This window comes from Argentina anserina, chromosome 4, assembly GCF_933775445.1.
Source record: "Argentina anserina chromosome 4, drPotAnse1.1, whole genome shotgun sequence".
NCBI classification, from domain to species: Eukaryota; Viridiplantae; Streptophyta; class Magnoliopsida; order Rosales; family Rosaceae; genus Argentina; species Argentina anserina.
Genome location: NC_065875.1, coordinates 8,730,021 through 8,740,584, shown reverse-complemented (window position 1 = coordinate 8,740,584; position 10,564 = coordinate 8,730,021). Strand labels below are relative to the sequence as shown.

The following is a 10,564-nucleotide window of genomic DNA, read 5'->3' as shown; positions in this document are numbered from 1 at the left end:
ATTGACAGACTAATCACTATTCACTAATTCAAATAATGTAGTCGCCTGGTTGATCATTCCACTTTCCTGGTGTTTTCTGATTGTTATCTGTTTCCCTCCATGCTTAGTACTATTATGGTGTATGCATTTAGTCAAGGGACAATGGATACTGTATCACTGAGGAACCTGCTGTCCACCACACTGCTCAGTTGAAACAAAAACCGTTTGAGCTAAAACTCCCAATGGCTCTCCAGCCCCATGGCCATGGGTACGTACAAGAGCACTGACTCTCAACTGCATGAACCGACTCCCGACAGTAATGATCAAGTTTACGAAGCTAACTAAGGCATAGCAGTGATAGCACCCACCTTAGTAATCTTATAGCAAGCAAGGAGCCAAAAAAAAAAAATTTTTGGAAAGCAGATGAGAATGAAAATGTAAAGAGCCATTTGAGTAACCAATACATGTAGCCTTTTAAAGACCTTGTACAATCCACCAAAGAGTCCACTAAACTATGGAACTACTCATCAAACCAACCAGCTGAATTCTGTAGTGAAAAGTTCAAGTGAGGACCAGGAGCGAAACCCAGGGCTGTTGGATCAACCAATTTAGTTGCATCTGGTGACATAGCCAATCTGTTAATATTGGCTAACGAGACAACAACAGGACCTATATGGCTGTAAAATGTAGACGACAACGTTCTATTATGATTACTTATTGAATTTTGACCCGCTAGATCGTTGCTGGAAAAAACAGGATTCTGCTTCCCTCTAATGCAAGCTATGTCAAATTCTGTTTTCTGTTTCGTCCCAATTAAATATGGTCTTCCATAGTTCTCTCTATTGTACCCCTTCTCATTGCCAGACCCACAGCTGGTAAATCTTGAACAAGGCTCATCTTTGCTCATGGTGCACCTTCTGCCGGCATTATCAGGAATGTTGGATTGGATTTGACCATTAGCAGGTACACAGTGCAAACAGGACTTTCTGGTGTTAGGATGCTGATATCCATCATTGCCACATATCTTAATAGCTGTATTAGCATCAGGTGTATCCAGGTTTCCGAGCTTCACCTGCTCTGACTCCATTGAAGAAAATAGCTCATCACACAGTGAGGTCTTGATTTTCTCCGACTCCATTTGGAGTTTTTTTTTCAGTAAGCTATTTTGTTTCACCATTCTTGAAATTTCGATACCCAACGACATATTTTTGTTACTGAACAGTTTCACAGCCGAAGTTGAAGCAATCACACTTAATGATTCTTCCAAAGCAGTTTCCTTCTTAGATAGAGCATGTCCATCTACAGTGAGCTCTAATGTCAGTTTCCTCTTCTCTTCTACAAGACTAATCTTCTCTTGGATAGGTGATGGCTTCTGCTTTTTATTGGAAGTTATAGAAGCATTTGTTTCCCTATACAATTCTTTCAAGGAAGGATTATTCTTTCCAGATACAGCTGGGTCTTTATCAACAAGGGACTCTGATGTCAGTGTCCTCTTCTCTTCAACAATAGTTTTCTTTTTTACAGGCTTATTGCACTTCTCTTCAAAAAAAGATGGATTCTCTTTTTCCTTCGATACTGTAGGAGCACTCCCTGCTCTGAATAATCCTTCAGAGGAAGTAGCTGTCCTCTTCGACACAGAAACCGTTGATGCCAATGGGCCCTCTTTCTTTTCAACGATAGTTTTCCCATTTAAAATAGTCTTCGCCTTTTTAACTGAAGAAAGCTTCTGCTTCACTAGTTTGGATCGTACAGGATCACTTCTTTGCCCAACTGATTCTTCCGAAGAAGAATTGATCTCCTTAGACACAGGTTTCTGGTCTGACGTCAGATCCCTGGTCTTCTTGTTTTTAACAAATGGTTTTTTTATGAAACCAACTTTTCCCCCATGTGAATTTTCCAAGGAATTATCTCTCTTAGACACAACTTTGTCTCCATCTACAAGGAATTCTGTTATTGGCTTCCACTTCTCTTCCAAAATAGTCTTCTTGTTGAAGGTGCTCGTATTCTGTTTGACATCAGGGAATTTTATGTGGTCCCTTCCTACAGTTCCTATTTCAATATCTATATCATGATTTCTGATCAAAAGCAAAACAATTCAAAATGTTACATCCCACAAACAATAAATAAAAATAGAACATCCAAGGAAATATTACTTACGTGCAATGTATGAGTATACGGTTTGGTAATAGACCATCCCAAGCTCTTGTTATTGATCTCCCTTCTAGCATTTCTCCTTGATTTTCAAAAGCAATCTCCCTGATACAAGCAGTTCAAGGATCACTCTCAACACGATGTAGACAAACAAATCATGACAAGACAGCATATTAGAATAGAAACAGAAGAAAACATCTCAAAAGTACCTAGGTAGGCATTTCCTGTGGTATGACTTTGGACAACGCATGCACACAGCAAATTGTAACTGCCTATCCTTCTTAATTTCTCCTTGTTTACAAATGAAGCACTTATGAATTGGACAAGTAAAAGACTCCCCACCAGCAATCTTTCTCACAAGTTCTTCAGCAGGAACTCCATTTTCTAGGCTGAGTAATATTGCAACACAATATGGGTGGTAAAATCGACCACAGTTTTGGGCTACACAGGAAACCACCTAAAAGAAGTTGAAAATACAATACTCATAAACATGTAGTAATAATATATGAAAGGCAGGAAATAAAGGACTGACAATTTCTGACTGACCAGGATAGTGGGGAGACAAAAAAGAGGCAAAGGTCAAAATTTTCAACCAAGAAACATAAGTTTTGGTCGTAGATAGATAAAACTCAAGTCAGTCAAGTAAAATTCAATCAGAGACCTGAAATTGTACATGACTACAGTATGTAGTCTATGTACAGAAAATTTGCATTACACAGGAGTGAGATGCACTAAATCAATGATAATACAGACGTATCACAAAAAAAGACTAAAATAAACTCAGAAGAAAAGGCAAAATTTGCTCATTTAATTGGTAAGAGGAAATATATTAAGAACATTTCCTTCACTTTAAAAGTAGTCCATGTCTAGAAGTGTTTGTTAACACATTTAACAAATTTGCCATCCTTTGGAAAAAATAAGAAATATAACCAAGTGGCAGACTGTCAGTTCATCCAGCAGCATAAAAACAGCAGTTCATTTTACTGCGGCAAACGCATACCTCAACAGCACCTGAGGACTTATCCGAGGAGCCTAGCTTCCCACAAATAAAGCACTGGTGCTGTTTATGTTCACAGTTCTTGCAGTAGAAATTTTGCATCCCCTACCAATGTCAAATGTTGTTGTGATTAACTCATGATCAAGACAGTAACAATCAAATATAAAAAAGATATACAAAGTCAACATATAATCAGAGCATACAGCAATGTCATTCTGCTTAAACCCAAGAGACTTGCAAAAAGATCCTGCACCCGCCTCCTCTGTTGCGTGAAAGGACCTTAGGCAGCCCCCTTCACAACTGCCATCAAAGCATAACTAATATTCACACCACAAATATATCATATATGTATATAGAGTAGCTTTAAGAATTTTTCACAGTAACATACCAAGTGATCTTGCCACCGTCATCACATAAAGCACAAACTTCGCCAAACAGGTTATCATTATCCTTATCGTCTGCATCATCACTCTTATCATCTTTTTTATCATCAATGATAAGTTTGAGCTTGTTTCTAGCATCTGCATCCTGAAAATCCAAAATGTTGGAAACAAAATAAGCCCACAAATGATGCTTCAAAGGCAAAGCGTACCAAAACAAATTATGAAAAGAAAAGCAAGAGAATCTTACATCATCAGAGAGTTTCCTCTTCATTGTCTTCTCTTCTAAAAGTTTGGCCAAGAACTGTGTACAAGTTATAACATGAGTTCTCATTGTTTCGTTTTCTTTTGAATTTGTCTCAGTTTTCATTGCAGTTAACAGAACTATACATAGACATCAATATAAATAGTCAAAGGATAAGATAACAGGACATGACAGCCTAGTAAAAAGTAACACACAGATGACACAAATGTATGAAAAAAAAAAGTTAGATGTTTTGACAAAGTTAAACTCAATCTCTTCAGTTCATGATAAGAGTAAATCAGTAAGCTTCCATATAGATTTGGAGATATATATTTTTTTTTTATCTTCACAAGGTTTGATACGTTTTTGCAACAACTTATTGGTTCACTGCAAATTTGCAATGAATGATATAGCACCCACCCTTTTCAACAGAAAACAACAATATACAGTATGCAATCTGCCAATCACTACTCTACTGAAAACAATTCATAGGATTTGGCCTGATGAGCAATTTTCCATACTTATATCAGGCCACAACCCTTGTAAACTCTAAGGGAGTTGTAACACTTTCAATATAGCTGAGCAACTAATTGACAAACTATACGCACTATACCCTGTGCTCTGGATAGCAAATATAAGGTAAAATTTTATTTTGCTCATGTTTTCATCCTAAATTTCATCTAACTGAAAGTAGCATCTTGTATAAGTTGTAAACTACGGATGTAATACATTGAATTTCAACCCAGTCTCTCATTGGCAGGAACAACTATAAGCAAACTTTCATTCAAGAGCAAAACAAAGACGACAAAATAATCTGTATTGTAAAGTTGATAAACATTTTATGAATAATCTGAAAGTAGATGATGATAACAACTTGATAGACACTGTCTAATTGTGAATTACAGTATCAACGATAACAAAAGAAGTTAGACACACCTTGGACTCCTCTAAGCCACAATATCTGTTGACACAATCACTGATAAGAGGCATGTGATCCACTAGGTCCCTCTGAGAAGGCTTGACCGCATAAAACCTACAATTGAGCTAAGCATCAAACTCTGCGCTACAAAACACAAGCATAAAATCTTTCCAAGTTTTTTGCAAGCTACCTGAAAACTTCAGACAGGTGATTCCACGCAGATTCTACGGATTTTTCAGGATTCCTCGTCACATAGTGAATGTAGTGCACTGTTATCAAGATAGACCTAACAGTGTCCTCGAAGCTCTTCCTCGGCTTCCCAAGCTTAATCCAACTATTTCCCTCCGACAGAACCAATATCTCAGGTTCTTCACTTGAGATGTCAAACTTCCAAGCAATAACATGCTTGCATATAATCTGGAATCCATTATCAGCAGTTCCATGCAGAAATATCTTTACTTTCTCGCCGCCCTGTCTCTCACCATCACTCCATTGAAGGGGCAATACATGAAATGAAACACATTCAGCCTTTTCATCCACAAAATGGTACTCCGAAACCGAATATGGTCGATACTTGGTCTCCTCTGTCGATGCCATACCCTATTCTTTGAACTTGCAAACTTAATTTTACACCTAAAGAATACGATGCAAACAAAGAATCAAAGTAAAAACTAATATGGGATATCTCAAATTTCTGAAACAAAATATCAAACATTGACAGTAATCATGCAAACCCAACAAGTAAAAACCCAAAAGCAAAACATACGAACTGATAAATTAATCGCACTTGTGATTAGTTTCTTCAAACACAAAAAATGAAACTCGGTTGTAACGAATTAAGGCAATGTAGAAAAGAGGAAGAAGAAGAAAAAAGAACACCAACCAAAAGGGAGCGACCGAATTCAGAGAAGAACCCTAGAGAGAGTCATGGAGACGATACCCAGAAATGTAGCGAGTTTGGAAATTGCACGAGAGATCGAGTTTGAGTCAAATCTAAGAAGGAAGTGACTGTGGGTCTTTTTCAACTAAAGAGTTTGTGGGAAACAGGCAAGCATGACACGCTTCGTGTGTTGTGTTCGAAACAAACTGGCCACTTTATAAGTCTTGCCAGAGTTTTCTTATATTGAAAAACAGCTTTTTTTTCTTTTTCTTTTTCTTAAAGCAGACCAATTTGACACTCGGACGGCCGATGACCGGAAACATTTTAACGGCGAATCCAAACGATGTAGTCAAAAGCCAAAACCAAATCTAAAAACTACGTTACATTTAAATTACATATATGTACAATGTGGATTATATTTCAGAATTTTATTTTGTCATATGGCATCAATAAGAATAGATCAACCACGTCCAACTCTCTATAATCTAAACTATAATAAAGAAAACTAGCTTTATCAATCAAAACGTGTGTGAAAATACATAAAGACCTTTAGACTATATGTTATTCGAAAATGAGATAATATAATTCAAGGACAAAAAGATAAAAGCTAAAATCTGCATAGAAATAAAAAAACTCATATGTATATAACTTCACCCACATAACTGCCCACTTCTTGTGCATACTAACATAGTGGGTGGTGGTTTCTAGTATGTCACAATCAATTCCATAAAACTCATTAATTCACAAACACTTCTCTCTTATCAGAATCATAGATAAACTTCTTCTTTGGGTCATTGCTGAAATGAATAATTTGTGGTCTGATTTCTCTCTCTCTCTCTCTATCTCTCTCTCTCTCTCTCAAGATGAAATATGAAGGCAAAAAGTGAACTGAGTTGCTTCCCCGATGAGTTGATCTGCGGTGAGAAGATGAATTGAGGGGGTGAATCACACTAGAATCTCTCACTTGTTTAAAAGGTATGTATCAATCTCTTTTTCAAGTAGGTTTTCACGACCCCAATCTCCTTTTCACCATATCTCTGGTAGATCTACATATCCATGTGCTTGTGAAGTTACATTGAATGTAAGAAAAATCAAACAATTAGAAGAAACGTCACCTGCAACTCTGTAATTTCCCTCTAGGGCTATTGTTTTTCAGGGTTACTGATAGAATTGATCATTGCAGAGAAATAGTGATCAAACATCCTCCATTAATTAGTTATGACATACATGTATAAAGAAAGGCCGATCTATATTCCAAGTTTTTTTTCCTGAGAATTTAATTGACAGATGTTCATATCTGGATCAGTGGTGATTAAAAAGAGTTTAATCTTTCATTTGTTGGGTTGATTGAGAAAGAGGGGTGGAATTATAAACGAAAAGGCTGCTCACAAGATTGGATAGCTTATTGAATAATTGACAGGAGGCTCTCGGAGGCCCGAGCCGAGTTCAAATCAATTTGCTAGCTTTCTTGAGTTATTAATTGAAAATTGTTGTAGAGAAATCAAAGAAATTGATGTATATGATTTTTCTTAGAAAATTTTATGCAGCAGACCTGTGACTTTTGAAAAATCATAAATAATTTTATAAAGATTGTTTTGAGGAGATTCTAACTTTGAAATGACCTTTAGGATGTCTATTATAACTATCATGAAGACATAAAATTGAGTTGTTAACCGAATTATTCAATTTTTAGTAAAAATGCAACTGATGTATATGATTTTTCCCAGAAACTTTTATGCAGCAGACCTGTGACTTTCGAAAATCATAAATAACTCTATGAAAATCGGTTTTAGTAGATTCTAACTTTGAAATGACCTTTAGGATGTCTAATAGAACTATCATGAAAACACCAAATTGAGTTGTTAACACACTTGTTCAGTTTTTAATAAAAATGTAACTGATGTATATGATTTTTTTCAGAAACTTTTATGCAGCATACCTGTGACTTTTGAAAATCATAACTAATTCTACAAAACTTGTTTCCAGATGATTCTAGTTTTGAAATAACCTTTAAGATGTCTACTATAACTATGATGAAGGCACCAAATTGAGACAACCAACGAATTTATATATATTTCAGTAAAAATGTAACTGGTTCAAAATATCATAAACACATATTCTTTAAATTTGCAGATTCCACTTTGGATCTAACTATGGATCCCAATTCTTTTGCGATTGGTTTTCCAGGAGAACCACATGTTCATTTTGTTTGTTGGGAGCTATAATCTTTGAACCTTGGAGTTAATATAAGGTACACTAACTTGAATGAGGAGTAAACATCATACAATGCATCATCCAAGGCATTTAGAATGTAGTTTTTGCACAGAAACTCAGTTTGGTTCCATGTCTCAGCAGCCTTAAGTGTTGCAGTAGGGATATCACCATCTTTTGGCACTTCTGGAGCCTCTCCAGTAATGACTTGTGCCAAATTCAGAGTTGTAAGGTAAAACAACATCTTTTGCTGTCATCGTTTGAAGTCCACTCCCTTGAACACAAATGGCTGCTCAATGTGGTTCTTAACCGCACTAGCAATTGATTGATCCATAGTATGACTTGCTGTCTTAGAATGTTACAATGAATGTATCAATTAGATACTGATCAATCCTTTTGCTTGATACATACAGTAGTAGAGTAATTGAATTTGCAGCAATTTAGAACAAATTGAAATTTATATAACAATAACATTTCTTATTCAAAATTTTTATAACTAATCAAACACTGATACATGAAAGGTTAGAATTGTATATGAAGGATGAATTGGAAAATGACTTGTATGGTTTGATAGAGGCTTGCAGTAGCAATCTCCTAAGACAGAAATTCGCCCGTACTAGTGTACTTGATGGACGTCTATCTTGCAGGATACAACTATCAAGTTCTTGTTTATGCACCAACAAGAACTTCTTGCAAACTTACTTTGTGTTTTCTCAGAAATATAGAAGAGAGGGAAGAGAGGAGAGTTATTTTTCGTATTTTTACGTCTTGATCGCATCTTCCTTATAAAGACGCAAGCATTGCAATGGTTTTGTCGCACCCCTTGGATATTCAGATGCAATCTTTCATTCAAAATCAGACTCCTACAACAGTGGTAACTGTCCCGCAAAACTGATGGGTGTCCTTATCAATTTTGACCAAAATTAACTGCAAAAACAAAGTTTGCTTCAACATTTACCTATTCATCGACGACAAGCAAATATCCATGAATTGCAAGGCATTACCACCATTGAGGCAACTAGCATCAATTAATGGCAACCAGTGTCGCGAATCAGAGGAGACAAGGGCGAAACCATTGTTTCCTCGAAGAAGCTGCGACTAGCATTGGTAGTGGGTAAGCAAAACCCCAATCTTACTCTTACAAAACTTGGTTTAACCATCATTGGAAATTCAGCTCAAATGAAGAGGAAGCCGGGTAGACCACCTGGCCACAAAAAAAAAACAAAGAGTGGGGCTCTCGCCATTCGATTTTATATCGTCGTGTGATAAATTTTACCAAAATGAAAACATATGGCTGGGAAGAAGTGTCGTCGGTGCTACGAGATGCAGGGCGGCACTGGGTCTTGCCGGATCTAGATTGATAATGGGGGTCTGGGCACAGATGCCGGGACTAGGGTGCGTCCGGTTGCTTTGACTGGAAGAGGTTCCGATCAAGGAAGATCAGAGAAGATGGGGGTCGGTGCCCAGTTGAAGTTTCGATTTTCTAGTTTTTTTCGTCTTCTCCTACTATATTGTTTTTAGAAGGAATTTTTTCATGGTTTATGGTTCTTAGCTATCAAGCACAAGATAGAACTACGTGCTGATAACGTATTCTAAGATAATGTAATATACATTAGAATATGGAGAAGCATTGTTTTTTATTCATTGATATGAAGACTTATATATAAACATTATATTAAATATCCGGTAGAATTATAGATGATAAGGGTTTTACCTATAACTACAAATAGGTGCCTATAATTACCAATAGCAAAACCAAATTTTTTTTAGCTCATGCGGACCAAGCCAACAGTTACGGCCCGTTAGCTCATCCCAAAACTGTAGCTTAATTATCCCTAAGATTCAAAAATCACAGAAATACAATCCTTTATATAATCTCAGATTCATTACAAACCCTAAATCCCGATCCATAGTTGCACAGCAAGCGAAGCGAGACGCGGTGGAGGTTAATTTGTGAGGCTCTGTGACATTATAAGCGCGAAGGAAGGCGGCGAAGGTTAATTTTGTGAGGATCAGTAGCATTGAAGTGCGGTGAAGCTTGGTGGAGGTTGATTTGTGATGCTCACTGCTATTGGAGCTCGGTGGAGCGCAAAGAATGTTGATTTGTGAAGGCCAGTAGCATTAGGAGTGCGAGGGAGAGTGGGGAAGTAAATCTGAGGCATAGTGGCATTGGAAGTGTAGTGGAGGCGGTGGAGGTTGATTTGTGATGGTCAACATCATTAGATTCGCGATGGAGGTTTATTTGTGACGCTTAATTGTATTAGAAGCACGACAGAGATTCGAGGAGGTTGAGATCTGAGACTCACTAACATTAGAGGTACATAGTTTCCATTGTCTTGCCTTAATGATGGTTAGTGTTCATGGTTACTGATCTTTAATTCGTAGTTTACTATTGTTATTTACGTTCAGTAGCATTAGAGGTGCATCATTTTTCTTTTTCCACCTCATATATTGATGATTAAAGTTTAATTTAGCTGACGTTCAATAGTTTAGTGTTGTTATTGAGGTCCAATAGCTTTAGCTTTGCTGCAGCTCTTGTATGATTTCATTTACTAACGATATTGAGCCTCAACAGCTTTAAAAATTACTCATATATTGGCATATAAGATAATGTACCTCAGTAGCATTATATTAATTTTTCCAATTGAGGCTCAGTAGATTTAGTTTTAGTTTGCAATAGTGTTTCTGTAAGACCTCATTTATTTACTAGATTGAGTGTCATAAGCTTTACAATTAGAGAGACTAAATAAAAAACTGGCCCTATTGAGCTTTACTAAATTTAACATTTGATAATTTTTAATTG

General features: G+C 36.7%; 1 protein-coding gene across 2 annotated transcripts; it reads right to left on the bottom strand.

Moving 5' to 3' along the window:
- Positions 1-121: 121 nt before the first annotated feature.
- Positions 122-5,743, bottom strand: LOC126792847 (uncharacterized). 2 transcript variants are annotated; one of them, XM_050519325.1, is made up of 10 exons: positions 5,554-5,743; positions 4,861-5,303; positions 4,688-4,784; positions 3,758-3,811; positions 3,516-3,655; positions 3,331-3,427; positions 3,131-3,232; positions 2,340-2,587; positions 2,137-2,235; positions 122-2,054 (listed from the first exon to the last, which is right to left on the bottom strand). In XM_050519325.1, the coding sequence occupies exons 2-10, from the start codon at positions 5,265-5,267 to the stop codon at positions 500-502; spliced, it is 2,799 nt and encodes a 932-aa protein (XP_050375282.1). In that variant the 5' UTR covers positions 5,268-5,303; positions 5,554-5,743; the 3' UTR covers positions 122-499. The 2 variants fall into 2 exon arrangements, with proteins under 2 accessions (XP_050375282.1, XP_050375283.1); XM_050519326.1 differs by lacking the exon at positions 5,554-5,743 and having other exon boundaries at positions 4,861-5,535.
- Between the last annotated feature and the right edge of the window lie 4,821 nt (positions 5,744-10,564).